At 44.6% G+C, this 27,250-nt stretch overlaps 1 protein-coding gene across 1 annotated transcript; it reads left to right on the plus strand.

Moving 5' to 3' along the window:
- The first annotated feature begins 4,470 nt into the window (after nucleotides 1-4,470).
- Nucleotides 4,471-26,137, plus strand: Hsd11b1 (hydroxysteroid 11-beta dehydrogenase 1). Its single transcript, XM_028882809.2, has 6 exons — nucleotides 4,471-4,946; nucleotides 5,695-5,825; nucleotides 6,521-6,632; nucleotides 6,740-6,925; nucleotides 23,957-24,100; nucleotides 25,611-26,137. The coding sequence occupies exons 1-6, from the start codon at nucleotides 4,862-4,864 to the stop codon at nucleotides 25,814-25,816; spliced, it is 864 nt and encodes a 287-aa protein (XP_028738642.1). The 5' UTR covers nucleotides 4,471-4,861; the 3' UTR covers nucleotides 25,817-26,137.
- The last annotated feature ends 1,113 nt before the right edge of the window (nucleotides 26,138-27,250 follow it).

The following is a 27,250-nucleotide window of genomic DNA, read 5'->3' on the forward strand; positions in this document are numbered from 1 at the left end:
CATTTCATTGTGGCTGGCTTACAGTTCACAGATTGAGTCCATTATCACCATGGTGGGACATGGCAGCATGCAGGCAGACATGGTGCTGGAGAGGTAACTGAGAGTTCTACATCTGAATCTGCAGGCAGCAGGAAGTAAGAGTGAGCCACTAGGCCTGGCTGGAGCTTCCGAAATCTCAAAGCCTACCCCACAGTGACACACTTCCTCCAACAAAGCCAAACCTACCCCAATAAGGCCACATCTCCTAATAATGCCACCCTCTATGGGCCTATGGGGGCCGTTTTCATTCAAACCACCACACATGGTAAATGCCTTAATAAATGTCAGCCTCCATGGGCAAAGTGCCCACTTCCTCTTTTCCTATTGAGGTCCCGTCTGTGGCCACACTGTTGGGCTCTAGTATGGTAAAGGTAGCTGAGATATTCTTAGAAGCCATGGCCCATAATGTTTTTTGCCCACATCTAAGGCATAATTTCTCAGTGTTTCCAAAACTCTGTCTTAGTGACTTTTCTGGCTGAGATAAAACACCCTGACAGAAGCAACTTAAGTCAGGGTTTATTCAGTTCACAGCTCCAGGGTACAGTCCGTCATGGTGAGCAAGCACTGATAGCAGGAGCTTGAGGCAGCTATGTAGTCAGGAAGCAGAGGACAATGATATCTATCTGTCTGTCTGTCTGTCTGTCTGTCTATCTATCTATCTATCATCTGTCTATCTCTATCAATCATGTATCAAGTACCAGGTTGCACACCCCCTAGGAGTTCCCTGACCACCACACTCTCCCTCACTCTGGGGACTCTGTGACCCCCAATGTCTCAAGGTTGTAGCAGGCTTTCTTGGACTGCCAGCCCCCAAATCATGACACAGAGACTTATTATTAGTTATGAATGCTTGGCCTTATCTTATGCTTGTCCCATAAGCTCTTATAACTTAATTTAACCTGTTTCTCTTCATCTACGTTTTGCCTGAGGGCTTTTTACCTTTCTTTCATTCTGTATGTCCTACTTTGTGTCTGGCTGGTTGGTGGCTGCCTGGCTGGCTGGTCCTGGGTGTCTCCCTCTCTCTCATTCTCTTTTCTCATTGAGCCTAAATTCCTCCTCCTATATATTCTCTCTGTCTGCCAGCCCTGCCTATCCCTCTACTGCCTAGCTATTGGCTGCTCAGCTTTTTATTAGACCAATCAGGTGCTTTAGGCAGGCAAGGTAAAACAGCAACACATCTTTACATAATTAAACAAATGCAGCATAAGCAAATGTAACACATCTTTGCCTGGTTAAACAAATGAAACATAAACAAATCAACACACCTTACATAGTTAAATATTCTACAACATAAACAAATGTAACACATCTTTACATGGTTAAAATAATATTCCACAACACAAGTTCTGATATCTGGGCACCTTGGTAGGACTTCCAGAAATGTTGCAGGGTATCCACCAAAGAATACTGCTCAAACCTAAATTTAAGCCAACAGAAAGTCTTTATTAGCCATCCGGTGACTACATTGGGTGTTTGGGATCCCAGTGTAGCACTGAGCCTTTCTCAAGGTGAGCCTTTAAGCACAAAAACTGTATCTTGGGTTGACATACTTCAGTTAACAAGAACAGTTAGTCAGAAGCAGAACTACAGAAGCCAAAAGGCAGGATTAACACGTTTAAAGATTTTCCCAGAACTATGGACTTTGATAGATTAGGTCTTTGTTTTCATTTTGGCAGGTGGTACTGTCTATGTGCTAAGTTTTATGGCCTGAATGGTACCTCCATCATGAAGTTTGTTATGCAAGGGTCTGGGGACCTGTTACAATGCTGAGACTTTAAACTTCTCCCAAGACTGCAAGAACTGTAACATTATTGCCCTGACTGTGAGTGGAAGCCAGCCTTCTTATTTTTAAACAACACTTACTGAATTTCTGCATCAATACAAATAGGGAAATCACATGTGAAAGTTCTTTGACACTGGGGACTTGTGAAACAGCTTAGCTGGTGAAGTGCTTGACTTGCAAGCATAGGACCCAAGTTTGATCCCCAGAATCCGCAGAAAAATCTCGGTGTGGTTGCCTGTGCTTGAAATCCCAGTGCTAGGAAGGCAGAATCAGGAGGATCCCAGGGGCTCTCTGGTCAGGCAGCCTGGCCAAACGGGTGAGCTCCAGGCTCAGAGCAAGATCCTGTCTCAAAAAGCAAAGTGGACAGCTCCTGAAGAAGGATCTCCAGCCTCAATGTGCATCTGCACCCAGGCTCTTGTATGCACACACACACACACATACACACACACACACACACACACACACACACACACACACACACACTTTTTTGGCACCAGATGTGGTAGTGTACAACTGTAGCCCCAGCACTTAGGAAGCTGAGGCAGAAGGATCACTAATTCAAGGTCAGCCTGGGTTGCACAGCAAGACCTTGTCTCAAAGTACCAGATAACACACACAAACACACAGAATAAAAAAACTTTCTTTGATAATTTTTAGGGGGGGGGTGCAAAGAGGTTCTGTGACTCAAGTGTTTGAGAACGGCTCAGGGCAGATGTATCTCTGTTGTCACACACCTTTCTATTTAATGTATCGTATATGATAATTCTCTAAGTCATAGAAACCAGAGCAGCGGGTGTTTTCCTGTGTTCAAGGTAGCTACTAAGCTCTCTGATGATCCGATTGTGGTGTGGGGCTTTAACGTGTCTTCTAAACAACCGTGTTGGACTTTCACTGACTCTAGCCACTGATCAGCCAGGCCTGCTGCAAACCTGGACTTTTGCTGCCCTCGGCCTGCCGCACTCACGCCTTTGTTTGTGTTTCCCACATTAAACTACGCCCTCTCCCTTCTCCCCCCTTGCTCTCTCACCTCCTTCTCTTCTCTCCCTTTCTCTTTCTCTTTTTTCTTTTCCTTCTTGTTTTTCTGGTTTTTTTCAAAAGCCCTGCTTTCCTTTTGCATCAGCATAATGATGCGTTAAAACAACTCTTTCTTGTTCCCTATAATTTCACTTTTAAAATATTTTTTAAATATATTATCTTATTTTCTACCTCCAACTCAATGATTTCACTGTTAATCATATAAGGCTAAGAAATCGGCCTTATTTTCTCATGTAGGGAAGAAAAAGGAGGCCTGTGCGTCAGGAGTCTTGGTAGCATAAGGCTTCTTTTCCTGAAGGCACTCAGATGCCTGGCAGTCCTGAACGCCGCTCCCACTTACATTTCAGCCTTTCTATTTTTGTCTGCTGCGCCCTTGGCTCCAGCTCGGTGCTGTTCTCAAACCGTTATTGTCTTCTGGAAGCAACCCTCGCAGCTGTGGCTTTTGTTGACAAATTGTTTCATCTCCTCTGGGCCTTAAATTATTTTCTCTGAAGTGAAAAGTCACTAGATATTTCCAGAGACTGTTTTAGGGTCATAATTTGGTTTCTCCAAACTCTGAGTGGTTCCAATCTCTCCCACCCTCGACCCCCACCTCTCCTACACCCTAGACCTATTGTAACTTTTGGAGTTCAGGACTTGCTCGGTACTGGGGTGACTTTCATAATATGGATGACTGGTTTTATGTTGAAAAACTTAACAATGACAAGCCTTAAATTCTATAATAAAATCTTGCTACAGATATACAAAGGTGGTTATTTCTGTCTCATCATGACAATCCATTCTTATTTGCTGGCGTGTCTCCCCTCTTGGTCCTTCTTTTGGATCATTTTTACCTGGGACCTGGATGTTCTATGCTAGTTTTGCTTCAAACACACTGGGTCCCTCAGGACCTTATGGTAACAGTCCTGAAATCCCAGCTGTTTAGGCACTGAGGCAGGAGGATCACAAGTCTGAGGCTACAGAGCAAGTTCAAGGCCAACCTGGGCAACTTACTGAAACCCAGTCTCAGAGTAGTGGTTAAAAAGAAGGCTGGGAGCCAGGCGGTGGTGGCGCAGGCCTTTAAACCCACTCAGGTAGTCTAGATCTTCTGGTTTGGCCTCCTTTTCCCAGCATCCTCTTGTGGTCCCTGCTCCTCCAGAGCATTTACATAACCCAGTTTAACAACCTGCTGCCTTTCTCCCTGATTTGGCACCCACTGTCCCTTCTTTATTCTCTGTTAAAGTAATAAGGGTATGTTCCATTGCACTTGCCTGAGAGTCTTGAACTGAACCTGGGTTTCCCGCCATCTGGGTCTGGCTGGGTTGCAACTTCTCTTTGATGTTGTAAAGCTTTTTCATTGAACTTGAGTGTGGCACTTACATGGCTTGTTTGCTTTATTTTTTTTTTCTAAGACAAGCACATTTTTTTCTTGAGCTTATTTTGCTGTTTTGTGCTGTTATTTTTAATTGCTTCCGTCGGGGGGTGGGGCTGAGGGTGAGATTTGGCTTGAGTTTGCCTCTGTTTGGTATTACTCACATTCCCCCCCTCCAAAGTCCCACATTCTTAGGAGCTCTTAGGTGCATGCTCTCGCTCTCTCTCTTTCTCTCTCTTTCTCTCTCTCTTCTCCTCTCTCCCTTCTCCGACCCCCCCCCCCTTCTCTCTGACAAACCACTCTTGCAAGGCCACTGATGCCATGTGCAGAAGACGTCAGTAGGAGATGCTCAGGAACTCAGCCCTGCGCAGTCATGAGCCTGGCCATCTGGAAGTCGCCTCTTACTCAATGAAATGGAGTAAACATTGTCCATTATGAAATCCACCACACAGGCTGCCAGGGACGAATGGGATCCCACCCAAAGCCAATCGCTGCTCTGACAGGGAAGTTGGCTAGTGCTGCCTGAGACTACTCCAGCCTCCCCCGTCCCTGATGTCACAATTCAGAGGCTGCTGCCTGCCTGGGAAGTTGTAGAAAGCTCTGCAGATTTTCCCTGTGTGTCTACAGGGCTCCCTGAGCCAGGTCCCTGTCTGATGGCGTTTATGAAAAAATACCTCCTCCCCATTCTGGTGCTCTTCTTGGGCTACTACTATTCTACAAAAGAAGAGTTCAGACCAGGTGAGTACCAATGTGTCTCTTTTGGAGGAACAGGCTTAAAACACAGGGGGTTCTGGAATATTCCTAAAGACCTAGCTATGTTCTTGGTCCCTACGTCACTGAGAAATAGTGAACCCTACTGTGGATCTGTAAGTCTGTATCCTCTAGCTACAAGTATTGGGAAGGAAGGGACAGAGAGGGGCAAGCCACATAGCCAAGTAGGCCAGGCTTCACTTGGCACCCAGGATGGAAAGCAGTTTCAGATCCACAGAAGTGAAGGAATACCCAGATCTGCAGCTCAACCAGATAGCTCCATGGAAATACTGTGCTCCATGGAGATACTGATAGCTGAGAGGCAAAAATAAAAATAAATAAATAAATAAATAAATAAATAAATAAATAAATAAATAAATAAAAAGGGCTATGAAGTTGATGACTAAGTAGAACAATTGAAATCTCTCTGAACACATTTTGTGATGCTTTTTAAAATTTCCTTTCAATATAGCAAAATGAGATCATGTCAAAAGTGTCGAACTCTGGCAGTTTAGCCAAACTCTGATCTTTCTGGCCTTGCCTCTACATTCTCGCACATGGAGGTTTTTAAGAATAATAGCAGGAAGGCTCGGCTCTGGACATCCAGGCCAAAGCCATCTTAAGAGCCGGTCTATGAACAACCCCGAGTGTTGCTTCAGTGATTTACAACGTGAGGCAAACTGATCTGGACAGTGAAACAAGGCTTTGGGGTACTCACAGCCTTTGTGGTTCCCAGAAATGCTCCAAGGGAAGAAAGTGATTGTCACGGGGGCCAGCAAAGGGATCGGGAGAGAAATGGCATATCATCTGTCAACGATGGGAGCCCATGTGGTATTGACTGCGAGGTCTGAGGAAGGTCTCCAGAAGGTGAGCATTCTGTCCCACAAATAAGTGTGCCTTCCTGTGCCCAGCTTATGGCCTCACACATATACACAAAGGCTTGCCCCCCTCCCCTATGGCCTACATGCCCATATATAGGTACAAATATTCCCAGGAGTATAAAACTGCTGCTTTTAAGCATACACACACACACACACACACACACACACACACACACACACGTGCACTATGTTAGCCACAGAGATCTTTGGTTGTATATATTCATAGTCATACCTGTTCACACACACGGACCTGTATAGATGCATATATCTGGGAACTGGAATTCCTGTACCTGCTCATGCATTTATGTTGTCATGCTCCATAGACTCACAAACTCGAAAGTTCTAGGTCATACCAACACTCACAAACCCTAATCTATCCCATAGAAACCTACAACCGCGCCCATAATGCAGAGATGAATCATGGACTTAAACTCTAACACAACAATGACTTATCCATTTAAGATATGTCAGAGAACAATGATCATCTAAGAATATTTAAGCACCCCTCCAAATGCATGCTTGTGCGCACACACACACACACACACACACACACACACACACACACACACATTTCTTCTAAGCAGCTCTGTGAACAAACTCTCATTTAAGCCCCAGTTACTCCAAAACTACACATGAAAGCCCACAGCCAAGATGGCCACCATTTCTGCTGTGTCTCTCTAGGTGGTGTCTCGCTGCCTTGAACTTGGAGCAGCCTCTGCTCACTACATTGCTGGCACCATGGAAGACATGACGTTTGCAGAGCAATTTGTTCTCAAAGCAGGAAAGCTCATGGGTAAGGCTCCCCTCCCTTTTCCTCCTCTGGTCTTAGAGAGTTCGGGAGCAGGGAGGGAACAGGATTGCCTCCAAGTGGTCTCTCTCAAACCAGTCTTCTCTTTGCAGGTGGACTGGACATGCTCATTCTCAACCACATCACTTACACCCCTATGACTTTCTTCCACAATGATATCCACTCTTTGCGAAAAATCATGGAGGTCAACTTCATCAGCTACGTGGTCCTGAGCGTCGCTGCCTTGCCCATGCTGAAGCAGAGCAATGGCAGCATTGTCGTCATCTCCTCCATAGCCGGTGAGTGGGCCAGGGGCCAGGGTGGAAGTCCAGGACAAAGTAATGCTGGGATTATGCTCGGCTCTGTGGTGGGCACACGTTGGTGTCCATTTCCATGCAGGGAAGTCACACTGCATGAGCTTGAAAGTTTACAGTAATATTATACACAGACAGGTTCACTCACTCATGAGGGACTTGGGGTATCAACTTAGGGACATTAATATTGAAGAAAAGATACACTGAGGAACTAGTGGCCCCCAAAGTAAGGATCAGTCAAAGTAGGACTACAAAATCCCAGAAAGGAACAGACAAACGCAACAGTCCAGGATGCCCATGGGAAACTTGATGTGTGAGCCACACCTGGGAGAGGACAGGGACAGGAAGAGCTGCTGGGGCACTGCTAGTCTAGTCTCTTCATAAAAGAAACCTGGTCCTATTGGACAGAAAAGACTTTGCTTCCATCATAACCAAAAGCCACAGGGTGGTGAGGTCAGTGGGTAAAAAACAGGAGTAAGAATAGAACACCATAAGGACACACAGTAAGATGGTTAGCTAGGAAAAAATGAACTGAAGAATAATAGAGGAAGACTGCTCCAGAACAGTGGTTCTCAACCTTCCTAACACTATGACCCTTTAATACAGTTCCTCGTGTTGTGGTGACCCCAACCATAAAAGTATTTCTTTGCTACACCATAACTGTAATTTTGCTACTGTTATGAATAGCAATGTAAATATCTGACATGCAGGATGTCTGATATGTGACCCCATGCTCCCAAAGTTGTAGTGACCCACAGATTGAGAACTGCCGCTCTAGGGTTGGCACAGCACTTGGAGTTCTGTCAATCCCCTGGTGTCAATCCCCAGTACTGTGGGGAGGGGCAGGGATATCAATGTATACTGAGGATGTTTTTCTAACCTCAATTTGTAGCATTAAAAATGAAATTTAGGCTGGGTGTGGTAACACATGCCTTTAATCCCACCATTTGTGAGGCAAAGACAGGTGGGTCTCTATGAACTCAAGGATAGCCTGGTCTACAAAACAAATTCCAGGCCACACTAGTCTATATAGTAAGAAAGATCCTGTCTCAAAAAAAAAAAAAAAAGGTGATATTTAAACAGGTAGGAAATATATGCAAAGAAACAATCTCATAGATATAGCTCTATGCCATAGAGGGGGTCCCCAATGTTTTGCATGGGGGCAGCATCCAACAACATCACTGAGAGTCTCCAGAGGTGATGATTCCTCCTGGATTTAGGGCAGAAGTCCTACACATGTTTGCTGATTAGTAAAAGATGTGGTTGAAAGGTCAGAACAGAGATATAAACCAGCCTTATAAGTGTAGTTCTTAGGATAGAAGCCGAGTGGTAGTGCTGCAGGCCTTTAATCCCAGTACTCAGGAGGCAGAGCCAGGTGGATCTCAGTGAGTTTGAGGCCAGCCTGGTCTACAGAGTGAGATCCAGGAAAGGCACAAAAACTACACGGAGAAACCCTGTCTCAAAACGAAACAAAATAAAACAAAAAAACAAGTGACCTAGGAGACCATGGACTGTTAAATACTTCAGAGATGCCAGTTCTCCTTGGGATGAATAAGGCCATCGATGTAGTAAAGCTCTCTCCTTTCTGGCCCAGGAAAGGCCTGCATGGTGACTGGATAAAGGGACAGTGTGTCTGTGCTACCCTGGAGCACGGTGATTGATATGCACCCCTGTGCTTCCAGCCAGCACAGACTCTGGCCCCTCCTCGCCCACAGACATGCTGGGTTGAAAGCAAAGGAGAGTTTCCAGATGCATACTGAGTGGGAGGGTGCTGGGCACATACCCAGTGAATCCTCTGCACTGGCCAGCCCCTCCCCCCACACACACACACACACTGGTTATGGTGTGGGTGGCTCTAACGATTCCTGATTCTATTGATGAATGGAAATATGCGGTCCAACCAAAAGCTGTTTCACCTTTGCCTAAAGAATTTAATTTATATAATGTATATAATCCAGATGTGCTTGGAAAGAGCAAGGATTACTACAGACCCTAAGGGTCTGATGGAATTCTGAAAACTTATGTTTCTGTACATCATGGACATCTACAGAATGACACTTAGTAATTTCCATGGGGTCCGGGAGGTAGAAATAGAGTTGTGTATGTAACTCTTCCTGTGTCTATCATTTGTGTAGCCTAGAGTTCAGCCTTCTTGCTTTAAAACATATCTCTGAATTTACAAATTAATTTTTCATCCTAAGAAGAGTATTATGTTCCATGGTGTATTGTTTTATATATGTTTAAATTTTGCACATGTGTGTAGTGTTTAAGTACATGAACAAGTGTATGCATGCCAGAGGCTGACACTAGGCACCTTCTCTAATCACTCTGCACCTTCTTTTTGGAGGTGGGGTCTCTCACCAGAACCTGGAGCTCACTGACTGGCTAGCTGGCCAGCAAGCCTTCCCCTCCACAGTATCAGGGTTACAAATGTATGCCCGGCTTTTTTCCCCCTTTAATGTAGTGCTGGGGGCCTGCACTCAGGGTCTCATGCTCGAGTGACAAGCATGAGAACTGATGGAACTGTCTCCCTAACCCTGGTGTCTTCTTTAAAGCAATCAGGAAGTATGTTCAGTAATCTTTACTTCTAAAAATCCAAATCTCACAAACATCTCACTAAACATCAAACTGATCCTGAGGTCAGAAAAAATACACTGAGTCAGAACTGTTCTCACTTCCACTGCTTTTGATGTTTTGCTGAGTTATAACACAGAGCAATTGCCTTTTTCCTGATGCATTTCTGGGTATAATACTTCACGGAGGGCTTGTATTCTTTCTTCAAGCTTGGCTACCTCCTTAGTCCTCTGAGATGGTGCTGATGTTTGCACGCACAGCCCAGCACCTTTTCTGGCCCCACTGAACAAGTTCTTGTCTTTATCACAAGCTGTTACATTATCAGTCTTCCCTCCTCCCACCATGGGCTCCTAGAACATAATTTCAGCTCCTATAACTAAGGCCCAAATTTATCATGCCTTAAGCAAATCTAAATTCATTTTCTCCTGTGATTAGCCCAGGGTAGGAAGCCAAGGCTGATAGGATAGTCCCTACCCCATGAAGCTGTCCAAGAACCAACTGGGTCAAGACTACCAGGCCTGTGGTGTTACATTCATCAGCATGTCTAAGAAGGCTTGCTGTTATGTCTGAATTCTAGCTACAGAAAATGAAGGACACATTCTGAAACCTGTAACTGTCAACCACAGCAGGCTGCAGATGGGATTTGAATAATATTTAACTAAAAATCAGGGCTTCTCCTTCTACAAAAGAGCAGAAACATTGCTGAATCACTCCCTCCCACACCATCCATGCCAAGAAACACATAAGAGGAGAAGAAAACGATCCAAGCATGCCTGTAAATCCCAGCACTCGGGACACTGAGGCAAGAGGATTGACATGAGTTCCAGGCCATTCTGGGTTACAAATTGACACTTGGTCTGAAAGAAAGAAAGAAAGAAAAAGCGAGAGAGAGAGAGAGAGAGAGAGAGAGAGAGAGAGAGAGAGAGAGAGAGAGAGAGAAAGAGGGAGGGGGGGGAGGGAGAAAGAGAGAAAGAAAGAAAGAAGAAAAAGAAAAGAAAAAATTAGCCTACAAAAAAAAATGTCTTCCCACACCCACTCTATTGTATTCAAGACTACCACATGAATAAATTCTTGCCACAAAACACGGTGCAGAGGACAGGCAGTCAGGAGAAAAAGCATGCCCAGCTGGTATTTCTGAAACTGAGATACTAGTGCCTGAATTTTACTTTAAAAAAAAAAATCACTGGGTTTGAAGAAAACACTAGAAGATAGTTGGGAAAAGCCTATCTGCCCTTGGTTAAATTGTCCCTTCTTTGTTTTGTTCTAGAAGTTAAAGCTGACTCCACTTTTGAGTGCCCTGGTTCAATGGGCTCCATAACCATGACCCATTGTGCCAGTCACTTGCATGGCACGGGAACTGTGTGGCTTTCCTACCCCTCCTCAATGTGTGGTCCCTCGGAGGAGTCAGGGACAGGCCTATCATTCCTCCCTCCAACCCTCCCTCTACTCCCTAAGTCTGTCTACACCTATGTCTCAGGGAGTCTTTTCAGGCAGCACCAGAGAAATTTAAACAAATCCTGTCTTCATTGCATTCTGAAAGGTTACCTTCAGAAATTGTTTCTCTCTCTCTCTCTCTCTCTCTCTCTCTCTCTCTCTCTCTCTCTCTCCCATGTATGTGTGTCCGTGTCCATCTTTCTCCCTCCCTAATGTCCCATTACCACTAACGATAAAACAAATAAGCACCTGAGTAGATATAAGTAAACAGATATGAGTTCTTCATATCAAGGAAAACAAAAGAAGAGCTTAAACTGAAACCAGACATGATAATAAAGGACTGGATTTCTTAGATCAAAATGAAAATGCACTGAAAGAACACTGGACCTTGTCAATGGCCTCTAAACACTCAGATCCTTCTTTCAAAGCTTCCTAACTGTTAATTTTAAAAAAAAAAAATCAACTTTTAATATACCTATGGGTGGATGGATTGATGGATGGGTAGAGAGACAAATCTACTCTTCCATCCTATCCAAACACATTTGTTCTCTGGCTTATTCAACTATCTACAGAGATTTTAGCAATGTTTAACTGCAGTTGTGAAGTACTTCAGGCATGCTGTCAAGGTTAAATATTCCCCAGGTCAGTACATTAGTAAGAATGAGGTCACTTGTTGGACTGTAACATTTGTGTCAGCTGAGGGCTGCCTGTGTGGTCTAAAGCAAGCTCAAGAATTTAACATTATAGGGAGGGAAGGAAAAAAACAGGTTTCTCAACTGCACAGATCACCTAGCAGGATTCAGCATCTCCATAATGTTTTGCATAAAGACGAGAATGTACAGATGTGAATCTCATACAGTCCTGTTACTATGGCTTCCAGAAAGTAAGCCAGCTCCTCAATGTGCTGCTGTAGCTCTAGCTTGGGAAAGTAGCAGGGATCCAAGGGAGGATGTAAAAGGGTGTGGGTACCAGAGTAGGAAGTCATGTTCCCCCCTCACCCAACCTGCTCTGATTGCTCTAAGAAAATGTTCCCATTTACTTTTCAATCCAATTAACCCAGAAATAATTGTCAAAGTGAGTGGAAGCTCTTATGGCGTATTCTGGAATTGGAGTATTGTGGGAGCTAGAAATATAAGGTGGAAAAGCACGTGTATTAGTAGCTGGGTCATCTACAGGGCTTGAAGAAAGAATGCCAAGGAGGTCAGAGTGAGACTCACCGAGGACCTAACGCCTCCAAGAGTCACTGTAGATAGACTTTAAGGTGCTGCACTTGGGTGAGACCTGAAGGATTAAGGCAGTACCCGCTGAATTATGAATCATGTCCTATCTGCCCCTAAAATGAGACAGGGAGATTTGAAATCAGAAAGTCTCTCTGGTGAAAATAGTAACAATTTTTGTAGGTTAAGGACAACATGTTATCCATCATGACTGCTTCAAGTTTTCTCTTTACAAGGCTGGATGGCCTGGCATGGTGACACATTCCTGCAATCTCAGACCTTAGGAGGTAGAGGCAGGGTGTGGACTCTGGTCTGAAACATTGCAAGTTTCAAAGTCAAAACAAACAAAAGTATGGTGGAGCTAAAACCCTCCAAGCTGCCTCACTGCTGGCCAAGGCTTTATTCAAAGTCACTTCTAGGTGACATCAACCTCCTCCTCAGGGGTGAGGAGTGTAAGAATGCTACCAGCAAATACATCTTATTGGAGGTACACAAATAGAAGATGCATGTGCCCAAAGTAAACTCAACACAGATGCATATTTAGGCTTAAAATCTGAATTTTTCAACAAAACGTATGCTGTGAAATAAGACTGTCCTCAAAAAGGGAGCAGAGAGAGAAACAAGGGAATTCTGAAATGAATTCCTCATGAAGATTAAGACTAGAAGGCTGACGCAGGAGGACTGTGAGTTTGAGACTTTGGAAAAGACTATGGGACTTTTAAGTGTTTCATACTGCTATTAACATGAGATCTTGGGAATGAACAAGAAAGGAAAGGTTATGGTTTGATAGAGATGTATTTGTGTGTCAAGTTGACCTTGTCTCAGAAAAAAAAAATCAGAAAACCAAAAAATATGTCTAGAGTACTTGTAACTCAGCAGAGTACTTGTCTTCTATTCAAGAAGCCCTGGGTTTGATCCCCAGAACTGTACAAAGTATGTGTGGGCTGCATGCCTGTAATCTTAACTGGAGGATGAGAAGTTTAAAGCTACTCTCTGCTACACAGGGAGTATCATGCCCGCCTAGACTAGACTAGAGACCCAAAGAGAGAGAGAGAGAGAGAGAGAGAAGAATAAAGTTTCCTGAACCTGAGCCTGAACTGATAGTTTTTAATAGATTTGTAGCACTCATTTGAGTGGAATATGGGATGAGTGGAACAATGGGAACATTTTAAGGTCATTTATATGCATTATCAAACTGCTTTAGAATGACAGAAGACTGGACATTTAAAATAGAAAAAAATAAAGCCTAACTACGAACAATAACAAAAATGAATTATAATCTATTACAAGCCACAGAAAACAATGAGTTCACTATTACATAATCACATGACTAAACAAATAGAGAGAGGAGGCATTTCCCCCACATAGTGGAAGGCCAAATGATAAACACAAAGGGAACAAGGACACTGAAGAATCACCAGTTAGCAACCATCATGGTAATCATTTATCCAGGACACATTAATTAAAGTTAAAAACCAGAGGATGAAGGTTTAAATAACAAACAGAGAATATGCATTAATCTCAAAGTGCTACCTACTCAACAACAAAAAAGCAAACAATGAATTCAATTGGCCAAAGAACTTGAAAAGATACTTCCCTAAAGAAGATATTCAAACACCCAACAGAAACATGCAAAGATGTTCAACATCTCTAATCACTAGGGAAACCCCAAGTGTAAGGAGGCATCAACTCATACACATTGGCATGTTGCTACCATGACAGGCAAGGAGAAAGGAAGGAGGACAGAAAGAAAAAGGAGGAGGGGAAGGAGGAGAGAAAGATGGAGGGGGAGAAATACAGAAAACTTGGAGGCCCTGTATAATAGTAGTGGGGATGTAAAATGGTACAGCTATGTGGGGGGGGACACAATCACTCCCCAAAACATTTAAAAATACCATTGGCACATAACCCGCAGCTCTCCTTGTGGGTAGATACTCAGGGTTAGAATCAGTCTTAGAGATTTGAAAACAGCTAAAATGCAAGCGCAGCCCAAGCCTCCACAGAGAGATGAGAGCATGACAAAACAGTAGGATGGTGTGTGGTCCTAACCTGGAGGAAATCCTGGCATACACTGGCAGCAACTAAATGAGAAGCCTCGGACTGAAAGTAGACTAGTGGCAGCTGGGTCCAGGGGAGGGAGAAAATGGGAGTTATTGTTTAATAGTGGAGAGTTCAGTTTGCGACATAAACAGTTCTGAAGACGTGAGTAGAAGCTATTGCACAACAGAAATGTGCCTGATGCCCCCGAACAGTGTGTTTAAGGATGGTTAGTACTGACACAAGGAGAAAGAACAGTTCTATGCCAGAGAAACCTCAGTGTTCCTCTTGAGTCCATTGACTCCTGATTCACATCACCAGCCACAGAACGAACTGGAACCACTTATCAGTCTGGTGGGATTGGATGTGAAGAGCATAGATTTACTCCTGAGACTACCAGAACTGCATAGTTCAAATCAAATCATGCCAGAATATCAGACAAATCCAAATGGCAGGACAGGGTCAGAAGTGTGCTAGTGTATATTCAGTGGCCAGTTTCCCAGAAGGGAAAAAATTTAAAAACCTGATTGGTAGCATTTCTATACTGTAAATAGTCCCACGATTGCCACAGCCTGACATCAACCTGCTTGTAAAATTTGTAAGCATTGAGCCATCAGTTCTTGGTATCTGGCAAAAGCCAGCCACAGCATATTGTACAGGATAAGTACTTGATCTCCCAACAGTGTCAAAGCCATGGACTCCAATGACACTGAGGAATTGTCTCAAATAAAAATGGACTGACAAGTCCCAACATGCAATGCAACTTGTGGTCTTTGGGATGCTTTTGCTATAAAAGGTATGGTAGAGACAAGCATTGGCTCTCCGTGGGGATCTGTGAATGATATAGCAAGAATCCATTAGCATTCCTGACATGGGCTGGATGGTGGCTCCCAGAAAGACATCCACATCTCAACGCTATGAACCTATGGATATGACCTCATTAGAAGGGTCTTTGCAGGTTTGACTGAATAAAGGCTCTTGAGCTAGAATCACCCTGGATTACCCAAATGTAGATGAATTTCTAAATGGTCTTATTAAATAAAAAAAAAAAAAAAAAAACATGGAGCCAAATATAGAGGTGAAAGCCTTAGGGAAATAGGGAAAGCCACAAGCTAACCTCACCTCACCAACTCTGCAGCTTCCAAGTGCAAGTTACTTCCTGTCTACCCACACCTTTATTGCCTTGCTGTTCTGCCCTCTCATTGGCTCTCTTAGCCCAGCTACTTCACTTCCTCTCCCTACATAGCTCTGTCACTTTCTGTCTGTCTGTACAGACTGCCAGGTCTCTATGGTTGGTACTGGGATTACAGGTGTGTGTCACCACACTGGGCTCTGTTCCCTAGTGTGGCCTTGAACACACAGAGACCTGCCGCTAAGGGATTAAGGGCATGTGCTGCCTGACTTTTGTATTTACTATAGTGGCTGGCTTTCCTCTGATCTCCAGGCAAGCTTTATTTTATTAACACACAAATAAAATATCACCACATTTCAGCACAAATAAAACATCACCACACCCACATGAGCACTTAATCCAACAATAAGCACCCTAGAGACAGAGATAAGAGACAGAGAACAAAGATGGAGGTAAGAGGCCGAGTGAATATCTTCTGTCAGAGACTTGAGCAAAGGTTCCATCAGCAATGCTGACATCCAGGAACATGGTCCTCTCAACTTGTTGATTTCACACATCTCCAATCCACAAATGTGACAATAAATTTCTGCTATCTTAAGCTACCCATTTTGTCACTAGTTGTTACAGAAGCCCTAAGAACTGGAGGATGACTTCCTTTGCTGTCATGCTCGTATTGTGACCAAGTAGGGCAGTGTCCCTCTGTGGGAGAAATGGACACTGGAGTGTTCAAGGTGGTGGGACATGGGGTCAGCCCTGACCTCGGTTGTAGTAATGTCTTTAAAAGGCTGTGGAAGCCTTGTGTGGTGGTGCACACTTGTCATCCCAGCACTTGGGTGTAAGGAAGGGAGATCAGGAGTTTAAGAGGTCACCCTCAATGCACAATAGTTTGAAGTCAGTCTGAACTATATGAGACCCTGTCTAAAGGGAGGCTCAGGGAAAAAACAATTTCTTAAAGTTTGAAATTATTTCAAAAGACAAAAGTATTCTCCATCCTAGAAACCTACTGAAGTGGAGGAAGTGGAGGGGTGAATTCTTTGGGAGTTTTCTTTTGGGCTGTTTGGTGATCCCTGTGGGAAACACTCCATCAATCCCAATGGTTCCCAGGTGTGCTTAGTCTGACCTCTCTAGCCTTCCATCACCAACTGCCTGGCTGGATTTTCAAATGATTTCCATTTCAAGGGCAAATTTTTTACTGCTGTAATTGAATGCTCAGAAAGAAAAATAAATACATCAAAAAGCTTCATTCCTGCCCTTCTTCAGACTTTTAGAGGGGTCCAGACTGTTGCTGGAGGGCTTCTCTCCAGGTTCCCCAAGCCCCGCAGTCCCACAATCTACATATAAAATAATCACTCAGACGCTTATATCACTTATAAACTGTATGGTCGTGGCAGGCTTCTTGCTAACTGTTCTTATATCTTAAATTAACCCATTTCTATAAATCTATACCTTGCCACGTGGCTGGTGGCTTACCAGCGTCTTCACATGCTGCTTGTCCTGGCGGTGGCTGCAGTGTCTCTCCCCCAGCCTTCCACTTCCCAGAATTCTCCTCTCTCCTTGTCCCACCTACTTTCTGCCAGAATCTTTGCTCAGTCGCCAATTGAGCAAGTTCCTTCTTGGAGTCTACAGCATTTCCATGGCCCAAGCTAGGAATCCTCCTAGACCCTGCGCTCCAAGCCTCCCTTTGACTTCTGGTTTCAACTAAAAAACCCGTGTGCACAGCCTGTCTGCCAGCTCGCCCACGCTAGTTGCTCTGCAGTGGCTGAAACCCAGTGTTTGGAGGATAGATCTAATCACAGACATTCTGTCCCATTTACCCATTGCACTCAGACATCAGACTCCTTGTCCCATAGTTTGCTTCAGACAATACGGTCACCACAGCTCTCCTTGTGCCTAGACCTTCCTGGAAGAGAATCAACTATGTGTGCATGCGTGCGTGTGTGGGTGTGTGGGTGTGTTGATGCGTGCGTGTGTGCGTGCGCGCACATTCTGCTGAGGTTTTCTGGGGGGGTTTCTGTTTTTGTCTGAGTTTTTATGTCATTTTTGTTTTGTTGTGTTGTGTTTTTCAAGACAGGGTTCCTCTACGTAACAGCTCTGGCTGTCCTGGAACTCGCTCTGTAGACCAGGCTGGCCTCAAACTCACAGAGATCTGCCTGCCTCTGCTTCCTGAGTGCTGGGATCAAAGGCCTGCGCCACCACTGCCTGGCTTATACTGCTGTTGTGTCAACTAAAACTTGACCTTGAGCAGAGCACTCACAGGCTCCTCAGACCCTCACTGTTAAAATGCTCTGAGCTTCTTAGAATGAACTCTTCACATATTACCTCTTCTAATGAGGTTCTGATTGACTGGAAGTTATACAAGAAGCTCCTACAGGGTGTCATTGGGGACAATGTGACCCTTCCCTCTACTACCCACCCAACCCTGTTCAGTGGGAACCTGTCCTTCCCAGAACACGCATGACCTGATGACTCTGACATGATAAAGCCCTTTCTCTGGCTGCTTCGTGTCTCAAGAATGGTCTCACTTGGCTAGTTAAAATGTCAAGACATGTGTAACTTAACTTTAGCAAATGCCTTTCCCACAGGATGCTAATCAGTTTGTGTGAGGAAACGTCCACATTTCCATGTAGTAAAATACATTAAGACATTTCCGAAAGCTAGAAAGGGCAAAACTCCTTTGAAAAATGTAGATTCTTTCATTTTCTCTTGAGACAGAGTCCTGTGTAACCAAGGGTAGCCCCACACTTGCTATGTAGCTAAGGAGCACCTTGAACCCCTGGCCTCCTGAGTGCTGGGGTTGCATGTATACCACCATATATGGTTTATGTGGTGAATTACATGGGAAAATATGTCAGATAGTTCCTGGGATAAGAAACGAACTTTAATTAAATGCCCAAGGTTGTGATGGATGTGCTGGGGGTGGGGCGGTTGTCTTCTCTTTTTCCTGCTTTTGTGCTCTGCCCCAGCTTTTCTTTTATGAGCCTCTGGGGGAAAAGAATTGAAACTCTGGAAATCAAGGGTTTCCTCTCTGTAATTAAGCTCACCTGAAGTGAGACCTCTGTATCTGTGTCTAACTAAGTGCAGCAATAATAACACTGGTTTCCCAGGTATCTCCAGCTCCTCCAAGGCAGAAACAGTGTGTGTGTGTGTGTGTGTTTGTGTTTGTGTGTGTGTGTGTGTGTGTGTGTGTGTGTGTGTGTGTGTGTGTTGGGGGAGGGGGGTATAGCATTCAGTATGCACCCACGTCACCTTCTCAAATCCAGACACTTTTTTCGATTGTCCTAACATTCTAGGTGTGTGCTTGGTCTCTCTGAGCATTTTCGGTGCGTACTTGGTCTTTGGTGTGGAGGATGCCTAAGGTTTGCTGCTGTTTCTTGTGCTCACAGCTGCCCTGCTCCCTCCTCCTGTGTATTTTGTGCTCTTCATTTCACCAAAGACTCGAAAGTTGCCTCCTCCAGGTTGAGTTTCCCGGCAGTCTAGCCCTGAAGAGTCCTTTAGATTTAGAGCACACTGGCTCCTGTCAAACCTGTCTGAGCTTGAGAACAACTTAATGACTGGGAACTCTCTCAACTGGCACTGCAACCCCCCCCCCACCCCGGCCTCCCCTCACGATTTCTTTCATGGTCCCTAGACCAGGTTCCACAAACTTGTGCCACGTGGCTTTCCTGCTCCCATCTCACCCTCAAAACCCACCACAACTTTCATAAACACACATCACTTCCTACAGAACTGTCCAACACCACCCTCCCTCCGGGCTGCAGGCCTGAGTCCTGGGGTTAACTGGCTCCAACCTGATCCATGTGAGCATACACTGAGTTTGAGAATTGTTTATTTTAACAGATCAAAGGTGAGCTGTGAAACCCAAAAGGCAAAATGTGGTGATAGTAGATGTCAGTGACAGGTGCAGCCGCAGTGGCCACAGCACAGGGGAACCTCATTTTGTCATAATGGCTAATAAATGTTCCGCAGTTTTCACCTCATCTTGACCCTTGCTTAATAATTTTGTATTTTTTTTTTAACATTTAAAGGCACGCTATAAACCACACATGATGGTCAATGTTAATTGTTATCTTGATGGAATCTAGAATTACCCGGGAGATGAGCAAGTCTTTGTGGGAGTGATCATACTGATATGAATTGTGGGTAGGAAGACTCCCTAGCAGTGTGCTCTGGACTGCTCAAAATGAAAACCCAGCTGAGCACCAGCGTGTGTGTGTGTGTGTGTGTGTGTGTGTGTGTGTGCGTGTGCGCTCCCCCCATCTCTGGTTCTTGACTGCGGATGCAATGTGACCAGCTCCCTCGAGTTCCTGTCACTTCCTCGTGTGTCATGAGCCAGAACACGCCCCTTCTCCTCAGGTAGCTTTTGTCAGTTTCATCTCAGCAACAGAAAAAGAAAATAAGATACCATATGTGGTGCTGTGACTACTTCAGGAAAACTCAGGCCACTTCTGACTCCTTCCCTCCATTATCCTTTCTCCTTTTCCCTCTTTTTCTCACCTCCCTCCTTTTCTCCTCATGTGGGATGCAACTTTGTACTGTGAGTATAACCTACAGCTTGTTAAAAGATGGGGCATGAGATGGAGTATCATGAACAAAACAAAAACAGCTCTACGTGGCTTCTTGTTTCTATAGCTCAGTTATTACCACCCAAGAATAAACATCAGATGCCACAGTGCGTATCCTCATTACACTAAGGAAGGTGTAGTGGGTGACAAGAGTGTGTCCCCAGAAGAAATGTCCCCCTGAAACCCATGAGCGGGACCTTACCTGAGCAAGGACTCTCAAAGACATAACTCAGATATCCAGATGAAATCATCTCAGATTCTCTCAGTGAGCCAAACTCCAATAACAAGAGTCCTTGTAGAAATGTAAAAGGGGCAGAGCAAGAGGAGGCACACAGGGAAGCATGTGAAGACAGCAGAATGGGATCAGGGTATCTACAAGATGCACCAACAACAGCATCTATGTGAGGGGCTGGACCACACCTGGACTTTGGCTCACTGAGCTGTAGGAGGAGGGATGATTCCAGCAGTTCTCAACCTATTGTGGGTCACGACCCCTTGAGGGTGTTGAATGACCCTTTCATAGAGATAGCATATCAGATATTTCTGTTACGATTTATAACAGTAGCAAAATTACAGTTATGAAGTAGCAACAAAATAATTTTATGATTGGGAGGGAATCGCCAAAACATGAGGAACTGTATTAAAAGGTCAAAGCATTAGGAAGGTTGAGAACCACTGGATTATACTGTGATCATATCATGCTTGTGGTAACTGATTTGTTATGGTGCTCTGGGATACAAATCTAAAGGGCTAAGAGTGATAAACCTGTCTGTGGACACCTTCACCTGTCAGTCTGAAAGTAAAAATAATACTGGTAGTCAAGAAGTTTGTCTATTTGGGGCTTGAACATCAGACCAAAGAAAACTTCACCTACACAGGGGGGTTGGAACTGGATTGACACATGATTCCTGGAAAATGTGAATATAAAGAACAGGGGGCCCAGCAATGACCAATAATAATAATAATGAGGAGGAGGAGGGGAAGGGGAAGGAGGAAAATAGAGGCATCTGTAGAGGAAACAAGTGTAAGAGTGAGCCACTAGAAACAGATCTGAATCTTGGTTTTTTTTCACCAATCCTTCAACTTTGAACAATTATTCAGCCTTTGAACTTTAGAGTGAGATATACAAGCTTTAAATAAAGTTAGCACCTATGTAAGCTCAGCTTCTGTGTTCCTCTGCTCCACATCTCTGCCCTCTGAAAGAGTGATCTTTGCTGACTTACCCTTTATAATGCCTGGAAGTGGATCTCTCAGTCCTAGCCTTATATAACATTTTAGCTCAAAACCAAATGGCAGTAACTAGAATCCTTCTGTCATATATTGCAGTTTCTTGAAAGAGGCCATGGCATGTGTTCAAGCTGGTGTGCACACATCTGTGACTGGACAGCCCCCTAAGGCTAGAAGAGGGGTGTCTTTGATAGATGTACATACAAAAGGGCAAGATGAGTGTCTCCAGCACCAAGCAGCTTTATAAGTTTTGCATTCCATCCACCTACCCTTCCTTTCCCCAAGTGCACCTGCTTTCCTGGATTAAGTGTTTCTTGAAATGGTAAACTCATCCTCCTCTTACTGTCTTATCTTACTTTCCACATATTCTCTAGTGTGGTTTGAATTAATTTATTAGAGTGGCATTTTTCCACTCCCCTGAGTAATTAGCTATTTGTCCCAACATGACTTTTTGAATAGCTCATACATTTCTTACTGATTTGAATACTAATTCTGTTGACAACAACAGCATTCTCTGAATGCCTTCTCAGAGTCAGTCTGTGCTAAGCATATTATGTGGTTATTCCAGCTTGATAATGGCATTATCCACAAATTTTAGCTAAGAAGTGCCATGCTTGGGGTTTATACCCATGCCACCTGTCTCTAAAGCTCATATTTTAATCATATACTATTCCTATAAATATTTTGGATCTCTTTTTGGCTTAAACGTTAATGGAAATTATTGACAGAATTGGAGTTCTGATGTAGGGCAGGCTTCACAGCTGACCCAGTTCAAGCTGTCCCCACCCTCCCCGAGTGGTTTCCCACTCAGCTGACAATGAGCTAGCGGCAGTAGTTCTAGCCCCGTATAAATGCACCAAGTGCCCACCAGGAGAGAAAAAGGACTGCTACTCTCAGGAAACCCCCAGGAGGGAAAAGAACTTTCTGAGACACTCAACAAAAATTTCCTTGTCTCATAGGTCCAAACTGGGTCACATGCCCATTCCTGTAGCAGACCTGAGCCAAGGGATGGAGCCCCAGGGATGCCAGGTTTCTTCTCTCACATGGTCTATCTATAACAAGGTTTGGGCCCAGCTCTCAGGTGTTGAAAGTTAAAAACAACAGTGGGCTAAGCAGATGAGAAGTAAGTCCGGGCTGTCTGACGGTGGAGCAGAGCTGGCGAGGCTGCTCCAGGCCACCGCGTCTCCCATCTTCAGTGTGCACCTTTCTACCTCAGGGTTCAAGGAACCGTGGCTATCACAGCCACCTTCAGACACCTGAGAAGAAAGAGTGGAAGGTTGAGAGACTTCCTTCTGCCTCTGCTTACCTACCACTGTACAGAATAACTGGCTGAGAGGAGTGTGAGGCATCCACCTCACTCTGGATAATGTGTGCCCAGATAGGAATTGGGGTTCTACTGCCTTAGAAAAGGCAGAGGCATACTGAGAGAACAGCAGCCACACCATGACCAGTAGAAACGTGCGTTTATTAGAAGGTCTATGAGACAGGAAGATCAGCAAACTGTCTGTCTGCTATTAGTCTCTGCTACTGCTCTCAATGGCTGCATTTTACATTTTGTCAGAAGTCTGTAATTGATATCATTTTTGAAGAAAAAAAATGAGTATTCTTTGGAGAAACATCACAAAATCCTGGGTCTCTGTAGTATATTACTTTCTTTGGATTTCTGATTGTTGACAGTGGTGCAGATACCAAGTGGCCAGATATATTTCAACCAAGTTAACTGCTTACTTTAACAGAACAGTTAACCCTCTTTGGAGGAATGAGACAAAATCTAGAGAGTCCATAATACACTGATCACGGTTTTCAGGATATAAGGGAAAAGTGTTATACGTTTAAGAGGGAAGCTGTCCTCAGAAATGGACCCTAAACTGGCTCAGCTTCCAGAGCTAACAGACCAAGATTTTATAGTCATTCTGTCAGTGTTTAGAAGCACATACAGTCTCAGTTCACTTCTGTTCTATCTATCCATAGAGCATGTGAAGAGCTCATCCCATTATGTCTATGTCCACATACCCCTCGGCAGACTGGAACCTGTCTTGACTGATGTGATGAAAGTTCCAGTTTTGTGTAAAACTCAAACACAAGTGTTTTATCCCCTTCGTGCAGAGAGAAGACAGGTCACTGAGCTGGCCCTGTAGGATCAGAGCTGGAGACAGCAGCTGTGAGAACACACGGCTGTACTGAAGCCCAGCTCACTTCTTAACCATTGCTTGGCATCTCTCTCCAATGAAACCTGTCTTGCAGCTCACCCCGTACACTATTGCTCCTGTCTTAGTCACTGCTGTATTGCTGTGAAGAGACACCATGACTAATGCAACTCTTCTAAAAGAAAGCATTTAATTGGGAGCTTTGCTTACAGTTTCAGATGGTTAGTCCATTATCATCATGGTGGGAGCAGGCAGGTGTGGTGCTGGAGAAGTAGTTGAAGCTTTACATCTTGGTTCTGAGGCAGAGCGAGACCAAGAAGGAGAGAGGGGGGGGAGGAGGGGAAAACAATGGGCCTGGTATGGGCTTTTGAAACCTCAAAGCCCACCCCCTGTAGCACCTACTCCAACAAGGCCACACCTGCTAACACTTTCGAGCATTTCACCAACTGGGGTCTGAGCTATGGTGAGGTGGGGGCATTCTCATCCAAACCACCACACCTCCACAAACTTAACTTATATTCCTTCAGAAACATAATGCCATAGGGTAATTCAGGGAATAGTGAGAAACTGAGACTCAGTGGGTAAGGAGAGCCCCCAGGGGTTGCCAGCCCCCTCCAAGTCAAGCCCTGCTCTGTCTGAGGCCAAACTGGGTCCTCATTAACAAACTTCTTCCACCTGTCATTTAGGGAAAATGGCCCAGCCAATGGTGGCTCCCTACTCTGCAAGCAAGTTTGCTCTAGACGGGTTCTTTTCTACCATTAGAAAAGAACACATAATGACTAAAGTCAACGTGTCCGTCACTCTCTGTGTTCTTGGCCTCATAAATACAGGTAAGGAAAAGACCCTGGAATGAATGGCCTTAAGTTGGTCTGTCAGCTTTACGGTGTAGAAAAAGAGGGCTCTGTCTCCCGTAGGCTCTCTCCTCCTTGGGGGCAATACACTAGAGACCGCAGCTGGAAGCATCAGCCCTGTCATTTAGCGAGGCACTTCTGTCACTGGTGGAGCCTAGTCAGCTTTGACCCTCCTTTCTGTTCTGAACACCACACTCAGTAGATTCTACTCTGAGCTCCTTATGTCCACATGAACGCCCCATGACCACTGTTATTCAGTAAAAGATACTAAACACCTGTGTACTTTTCTCACTGGACTCAACAGTGAGGAGACGGTGGTCTCATGAGCCCCTCAATGTGGCACACTGAGAGGATCCAGCATCCAACTGAGAAACTGTCCTTAGAAACAATGACTAGTACTCTTCAAAGAATCAAGGCCATGAAAGACTAGAAAAGAAAAAGAAAAGAACCTTCACAGACTAAGAAAAAATAGGAGAAATTAGTATCGAGTGTGCTCCTGGACATAATCCAACTATAAAGGGGACACTAGTTTAAAAAAAAAAAAAAAAAAGCTAGCAACATTGTGATGCATCATTTCTGGCCATTACACAGGGTTATGCATGATATGACAATCAGGAAAGGTGAGGGGTGTGTGGGAACAGTAAGTACAGTGTTTACACGTTTATCTAAAGCATACATCTAGGACTGTGAGAAAATCTTGTTTAAGGAGTGATTGATGCTCTGGGGCTGTAGCTCAGTCACTAGAGTACTTGCCTGGTACTCATATGGCCCTGGGTTTGATTCCTAGCCCCACCTAAACCGTGTATGGTGGGACACACTTGTAATCCCAGCACTCAAGAGGTAGATCAGGAAGATCAGAAGTTCGGTGTCATTCTCAACTATATACTGAGTTCCAGGCCAGCCTGGGCTACATGAAATCTTGTCACAAAAAAAAAAAAAGGTAATTAAGTAGTGATTACAGAACAAAACTGGAAGTCAAACAGCATGGAGATGAAGAGAGGGAAGGCATGACTGAAGGATGTGACCATGGAGGAAAACAGACCATAATTCCTGCCAGCTCCTTCTCTGTGGCAGTGGTCAGTGCTGGGAGGGAGCCAAAGCCTGGTTCTACTCTTCCCATCTGTAAAGCAGTGGGTCACAGCCTCATCATGTTCTCCTTTGCCTTCTACATTTTACATCAGCTACTTAGTCCTCATTCTGCATCACCCCATGGTAATGTGTCACCCCAACCCAAGTACCCAGAGAAGATCATTTGGACCCCCAAGCTGTCACCTCCACTGCCACACAGATCCCCAATCCAGGGAGTCAGACGTCTGCCAGCCAGTTTTCCTTTGTCCACACTGGACATATCCTGTTGTCCAAGGGTCCCCAGAGGGCCTGTGGGGCTCAGACATAGGCACAGAGTACCTAAGAGCTAGGGGTCTGGGATTTTCCACCACACAAGCTCTGCTAACCCTGGATAACTCGAGTCTTTCCTGTGGTCCTACAGAAACAGCCATGAAGGCAACCTCTGGTATAGTCACTATCCCAGCTGCTCCCAAGGAGGAGTGCGCCCTGGAGATCATCAAAGGCGCAGCTCTGCGGAAAGATGAGGTGTACTATGGCACCTGGAGATGGAGCCCTGTCCTACTTAGTAACCCAGGAAGGAAGATCCTGGAATTTTTTTCAATAAAGAACTATAACTTAGATTTGTAAGCAACTAGGAACTTCTCAGGCCTAGCAGAGGTCTTGGAACAGTTCTACCTGATATTTCTGTGAGCCCCACCCATGAAAGCACATTCCCAGAGATATACAAATCTCGGAGTACCCCTAATCATAAGAAAAAGTTCCTCTGACACTTGCACAGTGAAAACATAATTATAATAAATGTCACGAACCACTCTGGAGCCTGAAGTTGTGAACTTGATAGTAAGCATGGATATAAATACAAAGTAGTTATATCAACTTTACCTCACATAGAAAAATACAATGGTGCCTAATAAAACATTAAATATAATAAAGGTAATGTCAACTTTATAAATGCAAAACTGGTAACTATAAATTGAGTTTTCTCAGCATGCTTCCTTTTTTTATTGTTTTGTTTTGTTTTTGAGACAGGGTTTCTCTGTGTAGTTTTGGTGCCAGTCCTGGATCTCACTCTGTAGGCCAGGCTGGCCTCAAACTCACAGAGATCCGCCTGGCTCTGCCTCCCAAGTGCTGGGATTAAAGGTGTGCACCACCACCGCCCGGCTCAACATGCTTCCTTTAAAACCAACATCTAAACAAATGAAAATTTCCCATGTTCATTTCCTGGTTTGTGGTCTGGACTTTTCAATCTGAGTTAGAGAAATCACATCATCCTTTGTTTGGCAAGCATCCTATCTTTACTGTCTCTGTGTATTTCAGATGTTTCTCATACATTCACACATTGCTCATTTGGGCGTGAACCACTGAGGTGACTCAGGGGGCTGGAGCTCATGGGAAATATGAGTCTCAGCTCAGCCTGCTCTATGCTGCTTAACCCAACAGCTCCTAGAGTTTACTGGGCATCTATGCATAGCATGAGGATGCTCAGGTGAATATCAGAAGTGTGGAGAGGAGGGGTCCTGTCATTCATTCAATAAAAACTCACCAAATACTTGCCAAGCATTGTGGGACTACAGTGAAGTGGGAGACAAAACACCAGCCATATTAATGATTCCACAAAGCCCTCAACTGGTCAGGCTACAACAGGTAAGAGATGGCACCTCATGGAGGATAATTTCAGTGGCATCTAGTAACAGGGGCCACTGGGCCCGTGGGATGGCTCAGTGGGTACAAGTGTTCACCGCACAAGCATTACACCCTTAGCCTAATACCCTAAGTGCACAACAGAAAAAGGAAGACTCTCAAAAATGGTTCTCAGGCCAGGTGATGGTGGCCCATGCCTTTGAGGCAGAGGCAGGTGGAGCTCCGAGTTCCAGGCCAGCCTAGTCTACAGAGTGAGTTCCAGGACAGCCAGGGATACACAGAGAAACCCTGTCACAAAACAAACAAACAAATCAAAAACAGTTGTTCTCAGAGCTCCACACACATGCTATGGTGTGCACATGCATACACACACACACACACACACACACACACACACACACACACACACACACAGAAGAG

Source organism: Peromyscus leucopus, chromosome 15 (genome assembly GCF_004664715.2).
Source record: "Peromyscus leucopus breed LL Stock chromosome 15, UCI_PerLeu_2.1, whole genome shotgun sequence".
Classification (NCBI taxonomy): Eukaryota; Metazoa; Chordata; class Mammalia; order Rodentia; family Cricetidae; genus Peromyscus; species Peromyscus leucopus.